The sequence below is a fragment of the Podarcis tiliguerta genome (assembly GCF_965153285.1).
Source record: "Podarcis tiliguerta genome assembly, chromosome: 4".
Taxonomy (NCBI): domain Eukaryota; kingdom Metazoa; phylum Chordata; class Lepidosauria; order Squamata; family Lacertidae; genus Podarcis; species Podarcis tiliguerta.
In genome coordinates this window covers 38,831,612-38,851,237 of record NC_139537.1, presented here as the reverse complement: position 1 = coordinate 38,851,237, position 19,626 = coordinate 38,831,612, and the positions used below count along the sequence as shown (strand labels likewise).

The 19,626-nt window shown below is 39.7% G+C and overlaps 1 protein-coding gene across 5 annotated transcripts in view; it reads right to left on the bottom strand.

Annotated features, from left to right (window-relative positions):
- Positions 1-19,626, bottom strand: part of EPHA6 (EPH receptor A6) — a 340,304-nt gene that overhangs the window by 96,811 nt on the left and 223,867 nt on the right. For 2 of the 5 annotated variants that reach the window (XM_083438305.1, XM_083438307.1), the window contains exons 6-8: positions 13,564-13,688; positions 2,423-2,470; positions 1,873-2,035 (exon numbers count right to left, since the gene is read on the bottom strand). In XM_083438305.1, coding sequence (XP_083294431.1) covers positions 1,873-2,035; positions 2,423-2,470; positions 13,564-13,688 — 336 coding nt within the window. Of the gene's footprint in view, positions 1-1,052; positions 1,232-1,872; positions 2,036-2,422; positions 2,471-13,563; positions 13,689-19,626 lie in introns of those variants that run through there. The other 3 variants (XM_083438306.1, XM_083438308.1, XM_083438309.1) reach the window with 2 other exon arrangements.

The following is a 19,626-nucleotide window of genomic DNA, read 5'->3' as shown; positions in this document are numbered from 1 at the left end:
CATGTATAGCAGCATATAAGGTTCTTAGGGACCTCCAATTGTCAGCATTGGAGAGAAAATGCTGGACTACGTGGGTCTTGATTTAAAGAAGCAAGACAACTTTTGCATTCCTGTAACCACTCTAAATATTTCCCATTTCAGTTTGCAGTGTAGCATGAATAAACTCAGAATGCCTTACAGAGGCAGTAACAAGAGCTAGGAACCCTTCACAAAAAACTATTTGCACCACAAATGTTTTCAAAGCCCAAAGTTTAATTAAACTGTTATTTTTTAGCTGTTCTGTTCTATGATTCTACTAACACAGCTTAATGACTACAATGAAATGAAAGCTAAAACTTTCTATTGTCACTTCAGGCCAAAATTCTACATTCAATTACTTCCCTTGATTGTGTTTATGGCTTGCATAAATGTATCATGTACAGCTATGAGCTGAGTCTTTCTACTAAATACACCTTTTACTCATGCTACCACCACAGATCACTGTAAACCGAACATCTCAGCTCTCATGTAGCCAAGAAAGAGGCATGTAGTGTAATACAACTGATTTATGATTTTATCCCCACCACACTCCTGAACACCCAACTCCAACTCTCCCCAAACTGCAGCTGTCACTCAGCTGTATCACACTCGTACTCAAACCCTCAGCCAATCATCACTCACCAACAACACTGCAACTCACTCTCTCCCCTCCCCCTCTAGTATTACCTTAAATAAAGTATTATATTTACCATTAGGCAACATCACTCTACTTACATGTATATTTACATGTATATACAAATACAAAAACACCAGAACATCACACACATCTTGGTTTTCATTATGTAATTTTTAGGTGAAATGCTGAGAGGTTTTAGGATGTTCTAAGAACATGCAACAATGGTGGGTAATTGAATTTCAAACCTATACTGGTGCATTTGTGGGCATCAGTCTATATCCCTCCTTGATATACAAGCTGGGGCGTAGGAAGGGTGTGTGTGTGGGGGGGTGGTCCACCTCTGGTGTCATCTCTGAGTGGGTGACAAAATGGCAAACCGCGGGGGGTGGCACTTATCACGGGGCCTGGCCTGCAGTGCGCCCAAGCCACATATCTCTCCTGAGAATGACATGGTGGCTCGGGCCCCACGCTGCCTGAAATAGCAGCATGGGGCTTGCGTCCAGCAGGCAGACTCCATGGGCAGCTCGTTGTGCTGCCCCCATAGGCGGCTCGCCGCGGTGCCCCTGTGCGCGGATCGCCCCACCCCTGCCACTCCAGGTACCAGAGCAGCTAGCTACGCCCCTGTATACAAGTTCATCAGTTTCCCGCTAGGGATTCTGGGACTGGTAGTTCAAATCTCATTTCCCAGCAGTAAATAACAATCTGCTGTGGCCTGGGGGTGCCTGCCACCCCAACCTTCCCATGCTTTTTTCCAAAGTAAGTAACGGAGCCCATGGGGGGTGGGTGGAAGGAAAGGTCATGGCAGCAATAGGCACTGTATCAGTGCCCTATGAGTTTTCATTAGAGTTCAGATCAAAATCTTACAAAAAGAATGAACTTTTGCAAGCATTTATTTCAGGACAAGCTAAAGAACAATTGTGCCTCTCTTAGGAAGAAAAACTGCAGAAAGATGGAGAGTATTCTGATGTCAGGTTTTGTTTTGAAACAATGTACCATATTGATTTCTTAAATTGGGGTTCAAAAAATAGGGGTCGTCTTATACATGGGGTAATCTTATAGACGGAAAAATACGGTACATTAAAAGTGATCGATCTATGTATATCTCCCAATGTGTTTATAATGTAATTTAGACCTAATATTCCCAGTGCCTAGCCATGTCAAACGTCTACCACTTCTGTCACACATGCCACAATTCTGTGTCTTTGATTAAGACTTACTTTCATCTCCAGTTTCAAATTCAAACTTCTGGCTATAGCCGCTGTATCCTGTTGCAGTCCTGGCTCTGATATGAAATATGTACTTGGTGGCCGGTTTGAGGCCTGTGACGATAACACTTGGAGCCTTTGACCTTGTGGAGGAGTAGCTGAGCTGCTCCTGCTCCTGAGGGACAAAAGGGGGGGAAAACGATGTCAAGTTGAGTTGTGAAAGCTGCGTAATAACAATCTATCAAAACTAAATTCTTATGAATGTCAAAGTGTGTTCAGAAAGAGGTGACAGCTATTCCACGATGTATGGCGCAACCTATACTTAGACAGATCTTAAGAAATGTTGTGTTATCTTTCATATGGCGAGAACTGTGTCCTTGTGAATTGGGTTAGTAATTAGACTGGAGACAAAATAGTATGAAATTAGTACAAAACTACATACAAAGCAAATGGCAGCAAAAATGACAGCTATATAATTTGAATAATGGACAAATTAGATTTCAATAAGGACTAATCAAGCATAACGTATAGATGTGGGAGCATTCAAATGCCCGCTACTCACTTCTACCCGCAGGTAGTGCCAAAAGGCAGGCGCTATCCGTGGGTAGACCTGTGGGTAAAATAAAATGAAAATTAACTCTTTATTTTTATGTTTGCAAACCTGAAACAGGATCCTACTGTCTCACTGGTTTGGAAATCAGTTCTTAATGTCCTTTTAATAAATGCAGTAGCACAAAATGTCTCACACTAATAAAGCAGCTGTTAATCCGGATTTGGCAAATTATTTAGGAAATGTTTACTGGGTAATGTCACACATAGTGTTTTCTTTTTCCAGATATAAAAGCCTGTAGGGGAAAAGAAAACGCACACATATATTTGTGTACATTATAACATGTAAAGTTCTTGCATGAGTGTGAATTGCCAAATATATATGTATCGGAAACCTAATGTATATATGGTGAAATAAATGTGTGCTTAATCTTCACATGTTAAGATTACACATGTTAAGATCACATGTCCATGTGATTTCGTCTTGACCTGTATAGGAAAATTCAAGGTCTGAATTCTTCCTAAGAGCTACCCCATATTTTGTTGCCACAATGCAACAAAATTTACAAGCTTAAGTGCACCCAACTCTGTTTTTATTGTGACCAGATTTTCTTCTGAGTTTCATGCTGGCAGAAAGAGGAGAAGGCGTCAGAGGCTCTTAAAAGAACTGTGAGTGGAGGGGTGTCATTCTTTGGACCCCCAGGAAATTTTCCAAACCTGCTGTACGTGGAACTGAATGTGGAGAGTGCAACTGACTGCTGAATGGGATATAGCTGTGGGCAGCCGGAGAAAGCTCTATCCACCTTGGGCTTGCCCATAAAAAGCCAGCCTATAGTGAAAGACTTGGGTGATATCAACAGTTTCCAAGAATCATCCCTCTTTCTGAGACTTTTGTGAGCTGTGAAACTGTTTGGGCCCTAGGTGAGAGCCAGGGATGGTGGGTAGAATCCTGGATGAGAAGGAATTGATATTTATTAGTAATTTTGTATGAAAGTAACATTTTTGTAAGACTTGCTGTTGTTTAGGTCTGTTGTTGTTTTAGTTTTCTGTACTTGCTTAGAGATTTTTTATATATATTAAGTGGTATAGAAACAGTGTAAATAAATATTAAATAAATGCTCTTGTAGGGCTCTGGGGGATTCTGTGTTGGGGCAAAACAGTTCACATGCTTAATTACGAGCAAGAAGCATATTTCTAGTTCATTAGGTGACTGCCATTGCTCTCCTTTTGTTATTTATATTTTAAAGTTTTCAAGAGATGTTCCACAATTTTTGCATGAACTACTGAAAACATATTTGTGGTTCACCCCCCTCACTGCATCATCCCAAAATTCAATTAATTTATTCATTCAAATAAATAAAATGCATTAACAGGTGTACACACACACAATATCAATTATCTACACACATACACACAGACATTATATGTCTCAAAATAAAAACATTCTGTTTATATTCCTCATTCCTCATTGTTATCTGTGTCAATTGGTATACAGTTATAAAAACTATTCCATACTACTTTGAATTTTATCCTCATTTTCTTGCTTTGTCTATACCATCTGCTCATGTCAGATGCTTCCTTGCCCAACAGGTACTGGACACACCATGGGGACCACTCTGATTTCCAGTGTCAAAGGGCTAGGCATTTAGCGACTATGATGATTCTATGAAATGACATTATGTGCAGTTTGTTCAGTTCCTATGTATTAGGTACTCATCCAAGGCCAGCTCCAATCTTTTATATTTTTCTTCCTCGCCTTTAGGGTACCTTCAGTAGGATATCAGAATATATGGTCCATAATTCAGGTTAGAACAAAATTGTCCACAAATATTTACATAACATAACTGGCACCCACAGGGCACCTTATGTATCCGTAATATGATAAAACAATGTTCAGAAATGTGGTGCATAAGGCACTTTCTTCCTGATAACTTGAAAGAAATAAGGTTCATGGGAGACATGCTGGGTTGGGGGCAGAGGGCAAGGAGAAGACCTAAGGAATGTTATTGTTAATAGCAGAGCTGAAGCTTTTGGATAGCCATGAAGCAGCACCTCGTATATAGAATTGGCTTAACTCTTAGAATTGGCCAAACTCATAATGTAATGCCGCTGAAGTGATTTATGGCACAGCAAAGTTTTTAACACTGCTCAGGAGGAATAGTGTATGACCACTATCTCAACAGCATAAACTAAACATAACAATTTCAATATGATTAAGTTGTGGTGCTCAGGGAAAACGAAGCACCAGAGAAAAAAATTAAATGATCTGTGATGCTCATAATTCAAAACAGGGTAGATAACATGAAAAACTGTACTATAGGGTGTCTTCAGGTTGCTATTTATTTTTTAATGAAGTCTCCAGCACATTATTACATTCTGAAATAGCAATCAACATGTAAAATGAACACGGAAAATATAAAATATGTACATATAAATAGAATGTACAAAGGGTACAAACACCAAACAGATTATTATAAAATGATATTCCCTAAAAAGCAATTAAATTTTGCCTGCTCAACAAGTGTTAAGATTATGAGACAACTAAAGAGACAAATCAGACTCTGTTGTTTGTTTTTAATGAGGAAGGGAGATGTGTCTGGGAGGAGAATAGGGGCAGCAATCACACTCGTTCAAGGGAGGGAGAGATATGGTGTGGGAATAGTGCAGGCTGGGTAAGGAGCACATGGCACAGGCAATTAGTGACTGTCCCATGTGCCAGCCCTTCTTCCAACCTTGGGAATTGTGGCGTCCTACCAGCCAGCCCTGATGTCTGTGGCTACTGTTGCAGAATGCTGTGTTGGCTCTGAGTAAGACTTCCCTCATCCATGATCTGATTTTGGATGAGGAGGCCAATCTAGCCTGCATCACTGAGACCTGGGTAGGTGAGCAGGGTGGAGTTGGTCTCACCCGGTTGTGCTCACCTGTGTACACTGTGCAGCATCAGGGCAGACTTGAGGGGTGGGAAGGGGGAGTTGCTGTGGTCTACACAAATTCTGTCTCTCTCTCCAGGCTTTCTGTCCAGCTTGAGGGGGGCATCTAGTCTCTGTGTTCCTGGCAACCGGGACAGATTAAGGATTCTGCTGCCTTGTCGCCCATATGTCTCCTGTTGACAGAGCTGGTCTCAGAGGCAGTGCTGAGGACTCGCAAACTGCTGGTTTGGGGTGACTTCAACATCCATGCTAAGGCAACTGGTTCTGAGATGGCTCAGGATGACCATGGGTCTGTCCCAAAATGTCCCCAACTCAACGCATGACTGCACTGCCTGCCAATTAGTTTTTGGGCCCAATTCAAAGTGCTGGTTCTGGCCTATAATGCCTTAAAGGGATTAGGACTGCAATACTTCAAGGACTGTCTCTCCCTATATGAACTGACCTGGACCCTACGTTCATCATCTCAGGGTCTTCTTTGTGTACCTCTGCCCTGAGAGGACTGGAGGGCGGCAACATGAGAACAGGCTAAAGATATGCAATGAACATTTTCTGTGATGACTCTCCACTTGTGGAATGCTCTCTCCAGAGACGCTTGCTTGCCACCTTCATTGCATATCTTTAGACACTTGGCAAAAACATTCCTCTTCTCTCATGCCTTTGGCTAATTAAACCTATGGCCTTTTAAACTCTGTGTGAGACGGTTTTTTAAAATTATTTTTCTTTCTTATTATGGTATGCATTTTTGTGTTTTTTCATTGTAAATTGCCCTGTCATCGGATGAAGGGCGAGAAAAAATGTAATTGATAAAAATAATTAAATTGCTTGCAGTAGTTTTTCACAGAAAATATTGTCAGAGTGTACTGGGATACTTTTATCACATTTTTCTTTTATATTTTCACATTTGTCTCTAATCTGGAAAACAAATTTTGTAGCATGAAATAATGATTAAATACTGGACGTACATTTTGGCCTTTAAAGTTTTAAATTCAGTTTCCACCTAGGCCTTCAGCAAAACTGCCAACAAGAGGAGTGGGCAGAGGTGGTGGGATACAAATAAATAGTTGGCTAAATAGCTGAGTTCTGATTAAATATCACTTTAATGTGCCTTATGTAGCCAGGATGAAGAAAGAAGCAAATTTGAGGTGAGTGGAGATGGGGAGCACACAACAGTTCTCATACCTAGCAAAATGGCAGACATTTGATAACCATGGCATAGAATTATTAATGTTTATTATCTCTAAAGGGACATGGAAAAATGGATTCAGAAATGGATTCTAAATACAAACCAGATCTAAAGTTACAAGGTTCAATAACATTGAAAGCTTCGGCTCATGCCTTAAATCAGAATGTAATCAGGGTTAGTCAAGGTGGAAAGTGTATGCTGGAAAATACTGAAATGGCTCAAATATTGATTGCTACATTTTCCAGCTGCCGTTTAATGCTCCAGTAATGCCTGTTTTCCTACATGAAAGCTTCAGAATCAATATGTCAAATACTGTGTTGTGTATGTTTATGAAATTGGCCCAAAATAATACAAGTGATGCAGTTAATCCCAATTCCCAATGTGGCAGAGGACTGTAATGAACAAAAGGATATAAAGCAATGCTGAAGATAGTGACAATCTCATTCAACAACATGCTTTACCTACCCCAAATATTGATTACATCTTCATTCTCACTATAATCTCTAGGATCTTATAAATTTGGACTCATATTTCTTCAGTGGATTTAAATCCAGCTGTCTTAATTGAACAAACCTTTATATATATGGCACTTTAGTATTTTAACCCCTTCTGCATTTAAGGTATTACTAACAATATTTCCCACATCTAGCACCACATATTTACTGAATATATCACAGTTCAGTGTTATGGGATAATGTCTGAGGACTTCAAAGATTTTGAGGTATGGCAGGAACTTTTTCATCTTAGGCTGTAAGAGCCATAACAGTTACATTTAAATATACCTGAAATAAATAAATACCCACAAAAAGTAGCTATAAAGATAACCATCTAAGACATGTGGCTGAAGAAAGGCAGACTGCATGACCAATAACATTATTTCCTTTGTTAGGTGAATCTTTGTTTTACATACGTAGGTTCCATTGAAGTAAAAAAGAAGTGGCCAGATATGGTCCATCAGTTGCTTCTATCTCCTGAATTTTAAGGGTCAGTTCGCAATGTAGCCTGTAAAAGGCATAAACTGCTATAATGTATTCATGTATCTCTTGTTTACACAGGACAGCTTTTTGCAGTTGCAGGCATGCATGTGTCAAATGATAATTGAATTCAGGAATTCAGTGCCTGTAGTTGTATGTATTAGTATTTAGATTTTGCCATCTTTCATCTGAAAACACGTTTATAGGAGCCTAATCCTACATAACAGCAGCAGAGCAAAAGATCAGACTTGGGGTGTCAGGACCAGTGCAAGGAATTTTCTCTTCCCCTTGCTCTGGTGCTAGAAACTAGTCCTTCTCAACCAGCACTGCTGCTCCAGTATATATTTTTGTACAACAGGAGTGCCATGCAAGGGCCTTTCCAAGACAGCAAGCGACTCGTAAGAAAGGTAGAGCAATTAGCAGTCCCACTGAGAAACTGGCCTTCTAATGCTAGCATGATCTTGTGCCAGCAAATTCCACCACTGCCCTCACATAGGATGCTAGGTTTGCTCTATAACTGTTGCAGTGCAGCCAGGGATAGGATTGGGCGGTAAACTATGAAACTGAAAAGGTAAGTTTGAAAATGTGATAATAAAATAATAGGAAGCAAACAAGGAAGGAATGTAATAAATAATAATAATAATAATAATAATAATAATAATAATAATAATTTTATAACCCACCCTTAAGTATAAGGTCCCAGAGAGAATTTATAATATACATCCCCGGTAGCAAAGGTCAGGGTATTGTACAGTAGAGAGGGAATTTCATAAAGCCACAGAGAATACCCTATCAAGACCACCACCTTCTGAGACTCTGAGGGTGGGCCCCCTCTGCTAACCTTAATACTTGAGAGGATCTGTGGGGAAGGAGGTGGTCTTTAGGCAGGGCTTTTTTTCAGGGGGAACTCACTGGAACTCAGTTCCGGCAGCTCTCAGGTGGGTGCCATTGCCATTCTAAGAGAACAAGGGAGGTGTTAATGGTGAGTTCCGGCACCCCTTTTTCTAGAAAAACGCACTGTCTTTAAGGCTTTAAACAGTAACATGAACACCTTGTTTGGGCTTAAAAAACAACTGGTAGCCACTGCAGCTGTTTCAAAACAGGGGCTATTTGAGTTCTAAAAGGAAATACAGCCGATAATCTGGCTGCTGCATTTTGGAGAAGTTGAAGTTTCTAAGATACCTCAAGGGCAGCCTAAGTTAGAGCATATCGACTCATCTAATCTGGAAGTTCCCAGAGCATGGAGTACAGTGGCTGGAGCTGGTGAACGAGCCAGAGCTTGAAAAAGGGACTCCTAGTCACTGAGGCCACATGAGCCTCTAGTGATAGTGTTCAATCCAGGAGCACACCAAGCTGCAAACCTGTTCCTTTCCAAGGGAATGCAATCTCTTCCAGAACAGGCCATTTCCCCACCTCCTGGATGTGAAAACTCCAGACACATAGCACCTCTGCCTTTTTGGGATTCAGCTTCAATTTATTAGCACACATCCAGCCCATAACTGCCTCCAAGCACCAGTGTAGCATCTCAATTGCCTCTCTAGAGTCAGATGAAACAGAGAGCTAGAGCTAGGTGTCACTTGCATATTGATGATGCCAAATCTCCTGAGGACAGCTCCCAGTGGCTTCATATAGGTGTTAAATAGTATGGGGGACAAGATGGAACTCTGCGGGACACCACAGGACAGCTCCCATGGTACCAAACCATAGCCTCCCATAAGTACTTTGTGGAAACAGCCCTCAAGATAAGAACAGAACCACTGAAGCATAGTGCCCCAGGCGTCAACCTCCCACAGGACCTCCAGAAGGATGCTGTGGTCAACAGCATCAAAGGCTGTTGAGAGATCAAGGATATTAAGTAGGATCACATTCTTCCTTTCTCCTGACAAATGTCACCAGCTAGCCTGTGCAAGGCAGTTTCACTGTCATGGTCAGGCCTGAAGCCAGAATGGAATGGATTCAAGTAATCAGTTTCCTCCAAGCCTGCTCAAAGCTCACCTTCTTGAGCACCTTGCCCCAAAACAGGATGTTCACACCTGGGTAATAGTATTAAATATCTTAACAATTTCTGAACATTACAGAAGAAATACCTACAATGCCTGTCTATTTTAGTTTGCTATCCACATATTTAAAAAAAAGGCATGTAGATTATGGTAACCATATGCAAGTAGGTTCTGCAAATTAGTTCTGCTGCATGAACATGATACATTTTGGGTGCAGCTCACAGTACCAAATAAGTTGACTGCTGTACTATAATTGACATTCTTTTCTTGCTAGGATACCCTGCCCCACCATGGGAGAAAGAAGAACTAAAGGCAAGAAGTAGTAGTTCTGGAAATTATGGAACTAAATAGGTTGGGGGGGGTATTGGGGGGAAAGCTTCAGTTTCCAAAGCACATTCACAGAAGCAGAATTTAAAATTAGATTTTTGCAAAGTGAAAAGCTTTATGGTTGTGGTCCAATTTTCCTAAATACTGGACCAGAATAGAATGATCCAGCCTTCTATAACACAAAAACAATAAGTAAGTTTACTGGGATGTATTTATTCATATGTATATACACATACTCAGCAAGGGGCATGTACCATTATCCATCCCCCAGCAGCCATAGCCAAGCACTCAAAAAATCCACCTTCCTTCCATCTCTCTGACAGTCCTCAATTAATGAGTTCCGATATAATGCTAAACCATGATTTAGCATTACAAGAACAGACCTGTTTGAGCCCTGTTGCTCCCATACCTCTCCCCTGGTAGCCTGCAAGGAGAAGACTGGAAGCTTCTGCTTACACTTTTGATTACAGGCAGCTTAGTGTCTTGTCCACTTGCTTCAACTTACATGTGATCTCTTTGGTTTATTATTATTGAAATATTTCACTGCAGGCCAGTTATGTGTTTATGGAATACAGAGCTAGCCAAAGCACAAGGTATTTGGTCACTAGGCAGTTATAAAGGGGTGCATGTGCTATACATGTAGCAATTTAAGCATTAGACAGAGCTATAGGGATAGGAGGGAATGTGAGTGACCCGGCTGTTTCCTGCATTACATTTGAAATCAGAACTTGGATATCTCTCCCACAGACAGATGTGTCAGAGTTATAGGCATCTGGGTGTTACACATTTCACAATGAGTGAGATGCATTTGGTCCTTCTTTAGATATAATGGGGAAGATTGGGGGGAAAGGGAGACACTGCCACTTTCTGTCCCTGCACCAGTGTAACAGCTGTAACAATTTTAACCTTCACATTCCTAATATAATTTTTTTGAGTGACACCATGATAATTGTTAACTACCCTGAGATCAGTATAAGTCTGTAAAATTCTACACTGATTTTTTTTTGGGGGGGGGGGTGTTAAGGTGGGCTCACATATTCCTGTAATGTGTCATTACAGGAATAACCTGCTGGTTTTTTTTGCCCTGGATCCAATGGTGCACTTCCATGAGAGGAAATGTCTATTTGTGTGTGGAAGGGTTGCTTCTAACATAGAAAAATAAATGCTTCCATTCCAGAGAAGTTCTTTCATTTGCACAATTCTTTGTGCAAAACTCTCTTTGCCTCTTAGGACCTTTCAAAAGCCCACTTGTTTTTAGCTCCCATATTTACGACGTCTCTTATAGAAATAATCTGACACTGCAGGGCAAGAGGCCTCCCTCTGGATAACCCAGCAGTTCACGGAACAGAGCTCACAGTTTCCTTCCACACACAGGTTTTTGTATCCAAAGCCCCATTTATATTTTTTCTAGGCTTTTTGTCACATACATAATCAAAACAGGGAATAGTAGAAATTTCCAATTATTTTCATTACTACAAAATGCTCCCATGCATGTCCACACAGCAACACATGGGGGGTGGGGGCAGACTTTGGTGTACTAAAGTGTAGCAAATCCACTTAAATACAGTTGTGAAATCATATATTTATATGAAAGTATCTCCTCAATTATAAATGTACCACTGCTAATTTGATATATGGTTGAACAGGCATCACACACCCTGCCTATGATGAAATACATGGCAATTTTACTTAGAAATATTTTACACTCAGGTCTGTTATTAAGATGAGCACTGTTTGTACAAGGTCACTGCAAACACAAGATGTATCAACTGAGTCAAATATCCACTATAACATAAATGTTTTTATGAGCAGCAGGTGTATTCCTGCAAAAGACTATAAAGCTATTAACTGCTCAGTAAGGAATACATAATAATAGGTTGTTAACTCAACTGCTCTGACAAGAGCAGGGAGAAAGGACACTTTAAAATCATTAGTAAGGCCTGCAGAAAATGAAGATAGTCTACACACTATGATTTTGAGGCAAGGATGGTTTTGAGTCAAAAAGATAAATGGCTTGGATTCTAAGAGAAGTTAACTTGAAGTTCACGGAAGGTAAGTTTTCTGAACTTTCCTCAACAGCCTTTGCCCCCCCCCCAAGCCTCAATGGAGGATTGGGACCCTCCTGAATTGGGGTGGAGAAGGTAAATTTCATTCCATGAACTTCCTTGCATTAACATAGATTAGAATAGAAACCCATGTCCTGCAATGTCCCCTCTTTCCTCCAAGAACAACATTGTTCTTTTTATTTTAAAAGACACACTACAAGAGATATTTGTGATGTTTAGGAACGTTTTTAATATTTATTCTAATTTCATTTCCTCCTAAAAAGGGAACATTGCATAAGGTAAAAATAAAAAATAAAAATAACACACTTAAACTGGAGGCTAACAGTTTTCATAGAGATTAATGTGTATAACAGGGGCAACATTACCCTTGCTGTACACAAATATTAATTTAGTCCGATTGGTTAAATAGCTATTGCAGGAATTTGAAGCAATACAAATATATCCAAACTGGTTTGTTGGAGACATTGGTGGGATGGGGGAGAGAAGAGATCCACTTTTATGGGGGGAGGGGAACCCTACCGAAAGTATTCAGCCTTAGTTAGAACTAAGAGAATTATACCAGACTTGGTCCTCATGACCCTCCAGCGTGCATCTGCCTTAAGAAAATATTCAGAGCATGTTCTGTTCCGATCTAAGCAGTCATTACATGACTGGTTTTGTTGTAGAAAGGTCAGCATTTTAACGTAGCATTGGATATCAATCGGGCACTTCTAAAGATCAGCAATTCTGATAATCATTTTCACGGTTATTTTCTGTTGGGATATAATCTGCAAATGATAATTTGCTTGCAGGCATAATATTAACGTATTTTTAATAGGTACTATGGGCTTATCCCAAAGGATGCTTGGTTTAGTAAAGTGTAGTTGCAATTTGTGGTTGTGCACAAAGGTCATAACACAAAACTGTGCAGGGATAGTGTACATCAAGCTCCATTCACATAAGGGGTGTTTTTTCTAATTAATTTCATCATCAGGGAATAACCTGTTCTGTGCACTAAAATGTGGTAACATAAACATTAATAATCTGCTATTATCTTTACCAGAATGTTTGTCATATACTATCTCAAGAGTATACCATCTAACTTACATCTTAGCAGTTTGCATACAAAAAGTCACTATGAAAGCAGGTTACACATATTTATTAGTGTTCATAACCATCACCATCAAGCTGCTGAAATGTCATTAACTTGTTTACTATTGTCCAGAATTAATAGGCATTAAAAACAAGTCATGTTAATTATGCTTATTAAGGCAAAAAGATGCATATTAAAGTAATGCTCTGATCATATTAGTACTTTGATCCTGGCAGGCTGTTATTTCTTTTTCCAGCGCTTCTTTCAATGACCTTTTGTCTGCGATGGAAGTACTCATGTGAAAATTTCACCAAACATTTAGATCACACATGAGCAAACTGCTACACTGTGACTGAGTAGCCAACCGCAGCACAAACTGATGGCAAAATATGTCTACAGCCACTTCACTGTGTCCAAAATTCAGTTTGACAAGGTACTGGGCCAACAGTGGGCCACATAAATGAGCTCTAGCTCATTCAAACAAGGTGACAAGAAATCTATCTATAAAACTGCAGGCTATACTGTATGTTGATCTACAAAAAAGGGACAATGTTAAAAACAAGATGCTTTGAGGGTTTTATTTCATTTAAGTCAAGACCTACTTTCTCATAGTACTTGATCTCGTAGTCCAGAATGGCTCCATTAGGAAAATCAGGGTCTTGCCATGAGAGGGCAATGCTGTTTTGGGAAGCCCAGTCCTTCCTGACCATACCTATCAAGGAGGGTGCTGAAAAGGAAAAGGATAACTATGGGTTAAAGACAATGCAACATATTTAGACTATCACAAGGAGGTAATTTGGGGTGGTGTCCAAAGGACATAGCCAGCAGATCACACTGGTGTTTTCAAGAGACTGGGTGGAACATGGAGAAGATAGTGCAGAATAACACATTAAGAAGTTAATTGTTCAAACAGGATTCCCTCCAGAAATAGACGTGTGATCCCACAAGTTTCTGTACTACTGTATTCAATGCCCAGAGAAAGTTTATTATCACAATTTAAATTAATAGACACCATTCCTTTTGGAAATTGGTCAAATGTTGAAGTAAATATCATCTGTTCATACTTTATACTCATTTTCGATGTGACAAAGGGCATATAAAAAGTAGCATGACTTATAGGAGATGTGAAAAGGTTTCCTGAGACCACATGAGGCTTCTGACCCAGGTCTGGAAGCTGCGGCTGGTACAGAACAGAATCCTGTGCCATATCTGCTCCGTGGGGCAGCCTTCTGGAAGCACATTACACAGATACTAGAACAATTGCACAGACTGCCTATGTGCTGCTGAGCCAAGTTCAAGAATTCTGTATTTTCATACCAGATCCTACAAAACTTAGGACCTAGATAGTTGACAGAGCTTGTGTTCCCATATAGACCTACCCCACATTCTACCTTTGTGTAGGCACCAGGTGTTGCTAGATATTGTACAATAACAGTGAATGAGAACTCATTGGGTGCAGTATTCTACCTTGATATTGGCTATTTTGTCCTTGCTTAGCAGCAGCTTGTAAATCTAAAAGTTACTAGCCAGCAGCACCTCTGTGTTCCTATATAGTCAGACAATATTACCAGACCTAAAACCATAATCACAGGCTTATTCCCATGCTTATCCTACAACAAGTTACTACATAATACAATTTACAGGCGTTTTATGCTGTTTGCAAAGAATAAAGAGTTCATTGTCTATGCAAAAGAACAAAAGGACATGTATCCAAAATAAAAATGCCAGCATTCAGAAATTAGTGGAAGAAATTAGGACACAATGATCCTGACCTCAAGTCACCACTATTCAACAAAAAGGTTTCAAGGGAAGGTTCTATTCAATTCAGATTTAATGTATCTCTTGATTTCTTTCCCTCTACATGTGCTGAATTAGCATAAGCATAGCATATCTATCATGATTTTACTGTATATGTTGTTGCGATTTAATTACTCTGTCTTATTTTGCATCCATTTGGGATCTACACAGAAACATCACACACTCATGGCTACCCAATAGCTCCCCTGTTTGCAGTTTTATTTGCTTGCTGCTGTATGTATGTATGTATGTATGTATGTATGTTTCTCTATATATCTTTCAAGTGAGGATGCTACTTTGTTCCCTTGATGAAGTGGCCACTTGCTTATGCCCCAATAAATCTATTAATCTTTAAGGCGCCACAAGACTCTTTGTTGTTTTTGCTGCAACAGACTAACACGACTACCCCTCTGGAATTTGTTACCTTGCTATAGCCATCTGCCAACACACAGTTCTCCAATTACTTTTGAGAATGCCATCTGGAATTGTCAAAGGCCTTGCCAAAGTCACATTATATGCACTGCATTCCCTTTATCCATCAAACCAATTATTCTGTCAAGGAGGGGAATGAGATATGGTTAGTGATTTTTCCCGCTCCGCCTGCCTCAAGTGGTGGGAAGTTCAGAGCTGTCTTTTAAGTAGAAAAAACAGTGGAAAGAAACCTATGGTGTCTATATCTGATCCTTTACAACATACAGGTTGGACAGGCATGATCATCACACACATAAAACAGAGAACTATCCTACCCAATTAACATTCACACATCCATCACCAATCCCACCCACAGCACAAGAAAATCTAGCTAACTCCCCAAAGTCTGACACTGAATTCCTTTGCTCCACCCTACAAATGGCCAACAGGCCACTTAAAATATTTTTAATTATAGGTCTATCAGAGTGCCTTTAAACAAAATTTTTAAAACCTGCAATGTTTTCTCCTTTTTCATTATACATAAATCCAAATCCGCCATCCATTCCATGATGCTATAAGAATTTCCACAAGCAATATAGCTAAAATATATAGATATGCAAACAAAGGACTCAGATTGTTCTTAGCTTAATGGAAAACTTTCACTAAATACTCAGTTCACTCCCCAAACCTGAACCCATCAAATCCAGGATGATTTTACAGCACAGCCTATGTATGCTTATTCCAAAGTAAAACCTACTTTGTTCTGTGGCACTTACTCTAGGTCAGAGGAGAGAAGTTGTCAGTCAGTGTAGAAAACACTGAGTTAAATTGACCAATGGTTTAACTTAGTATAAGACAACTTTCTATGTATCTGTATCTCAAAATACAATATATTTAAAGAAGCAATACTTAGCAACTCTAGACCCCTTTGGTCCAATGAGCTAGTACAGCTAATCCTCCTGGACCCATCTGATACTTCACCCATACCTTTTCACTGTTCCTATTCCTCAAATGTTGACATCTCTTAGGGCTTCTTTACTATTAGATCCATCAAGCTTCCTTCATTCTGTCCTATTTATTGAGCAAAACTATGTCCACCGTGGCAATGTCATGAATACACAACTGCAGCAAAATTGTTCTCCCTATGAAGTGCCACTGAAGGTCTGCAGTCCTTGATGTGACCTCAGTCCTGCTTTAGAGGAACTTGAAGACCCCTGACTGTTTTGGTTTGAAACTGCATTTTTTTTTATACTGACCTTTTCAGTTGTTCTATTATAGGGATGGGGGTAATTGATGGATTCAATATCAGGGACTGTTTTCCATACACAAAACATTTTTTCTTGCCTGTTTTTTTCCTGGAAAGATCACTTGTGGAATTCACTGCAGACAAAGACCCAACTAGGCAACGCACCAGAAACCTTCCAAAAATGAACTGAATCACCCAGCCACAATCAGGATCTAATGGCAGACCACATATGCACTGTTCACCAGAAAAAGGACATCCAAGTTGATACTCAGTCTTATGGAAAGCAAGTGTGGAGTCATGATTTACTATGGCAATACCATCAAATACAGCTTTTCTGTGGCAACTAATCCTCAGTCCATTTTCATAATAATGATTGAAAACACTACCCTATAAATCTGGGTTATCATGTTGCAAGTCTTTATACTCTTTATATTCAGGAATGTGGAGCTGGGGCAAAGAGACACAGTATGCAAAAAACTATGTTGTCACACCATGTTTTCAGATTTTACAGCAAGGAAGGTTATTTTTGATGGCATCTCTATAGCAAGTGTTACGTATCCTGTACTGCAATACGTTGGTAATCATTGCAGGATGATTTGAGACAAAAGTGAGTTTTCTGAAGAGATTCCAAAGTGGTATGGTCATTTTTCTACCATAGTTTTTGGCAAGTCAGGTTTTTTATATCACCATGCAGTAAGAAAAATGTTAAACTGAAATCCTTGATGTTTTGTATGTTATAGACAGTCACCAAGTTTTAAAAAATGACTTTATTCCCAGGTAGGAAGTTTCTGATTATTTATTTCCTGGCTTCTACGATCCTTTTTCTAAACCGTAACACTAAAAGACTTTATTTCTGGTCCAACACTATAATTTTTAACATATCCATTGGTCAAAAAAATAACACCACATTTGATAGGAATCAGGTTGAATTTATAATATACGAAGTGCTTCTTCTAGTCTAGTGATTGTGCACCTTACACATGGTACAATAATGACCTATTTCTATTTTCAGATGATCATCTCAAAACCAATGATAACAACTGAAAGGTACATAAGTGAACTGCACAGAAAAGAGAGGAGGCAGGAGGGCAGGGGGACAACTTGTTTCCTTGGTAAGAGCATATGGTCAGGTGAAGAAGAAAGGTAAATTGTTGGCAGAAATAAATATTACCAAACACTGTTAATTATAAAATGTGTTACACAACTTTGTGCACTCTAACTTTGCAATTGAGGTTTTCAGCAGAAATGTGTGCTTTCAGTGCTGCCAGAAAATACTATTATTCTTATAAGAAATGCCTCAACCTTTATTTCTATAACTGGATTACAATGGCTATGAAGTTTGACAGTAAGTATAACGTTATCTCATATATAGCAATAAATAGAGTCTAAGGTCATTCACAGACTAGACTTGAGAAAAATGCTATTTCAATTCACTGCTGCAAAACTATTTATTTCATTTGTTATTTTTATAAAGTCTGCAAGGAGAAGTAATAGAAAGACAGAAAAAGAAAACCATTATATTCTTAGCAACGGGACACAAAATACTGGAACACAGTGATACACATGCTGACAATCTGTTCCAGGCACAGAAGCTCCAGTGCACGCATGGAACTCCTCTGCTTGACATGTTTTTCTATTCATTTCAATGGAATTGCGTTCCACAGAGAAATGAATGGGTCTTACTGTCAGGGCTGGGTGATGAGGAGTTGTGGAAGGTGCCAGCTGGAGAGCCCGTTAGGAAAGCCACAGAGGAGGAAGGCTCAGAGCCAGGGGAGTTGGTGGTGGGACACTGAGCACAGGTAAGAGGATGAAGAAGTGGTAGAATGGTTGAATGCTGAAGAAACAACAGTTGTTTGCCCCCTCCTTGCCACTGACCTGCTTCCTTGCCCTCTCCCTTCTTCCCCCCTCTTACCTTCGCGGTTTTCAGCCTCCTGCTCATGAGACACTGCATCTCCAGACGCCACACAGCCTAGAGTGGCCTCCAGAAAGTCACTCCAGGCCTCGCCGCGTCGGGAGATGCTGCACAGTCTAGAGCGGCATCCGGGAAAACTGGGACATCCCAGATTGGGATCAGAAGCTGGGGAGCTTCTGTAAATTCAAGATGTCCTAATTAAATTGAGACACTTGAGGGGTCTGAGATGAACCAGAGGCAGGAAGCAATTCAGACTCTGGACATGAAGTCGGGAAGGAGGGGCCAGAGGTGGCAGAAGCATCCATGGAGCTTGCCTCCTACTGTAGCAAGTCACCCCCCCCCCCTGTCTCCAATGCCTTGGAGAACCTTGCTTGAGGCAGAACAAAGAGCAAAGATAGTTCCTCCCAGGTGCAGCTTAAGGCTGCTTGGGAGATATTAAGCTGGGGAGAAGACTGAGGGAGAAGTAGGAAGCACAGGTCACCAGTCCTTTTAAAAAAATTATTTTTATTAGTTTTCAATTACAGTCCAATAAAACCTCATTATAACAATACCAATTTATAATACAATTATTAATACCAATCGTTCAAATACCGAATTATATAACACAAATAGTCAGTCCTGGTAACTGTGTTATTGGAGGCCAGTCTTACATGGAGGTTTCTCTGCTTATATACTGCTTTGTTGAATAAATAATTAACTTTACTGCTCGTCTCTGAGTCTCCATACTGACCTGCAGCTGAACCAGCACTGACACTTACATGTGAATATATACAAATCTCTGGATCAACAATCCAAAGGATCCATACTACTGGATTTAATTGAATGCATATTTCATCCTAGGATAAATCATGAAGGTGTCCATTTATTTTAATAATAATAATAATAATAATAATAAATAGTAGGATTTTTAACTGAATTTTAAATCTGGCCTGTAAATTATTTCATGTTACCTCTATGCTAGGAAGCTGTTTCTAGACATTGTTTGTTTGTTTTTAATTATTATTGCATATTGTGTTTTTATTATTTTGTTGTAAGGGGACTTTTATTTATGCACAGCTATATAAATTTATTATTACACATAATTTGGACATATTCATACAAAACACCATGCAGTTCATGAAAAATATACAGAGCAACGCTGCCCCCCCAACTGATAACAGCTTTGGCAGCATACTAACAAAAACATCATCACTGTAGTGCAACAAAAGCTTTGGGGGTGGGGGAGAGTTAAGTTTTTACTTGGCAGCAAATATATGTCAGTGAAGACATCTGACAGACATCACTGAGGAGAGTTTTCAC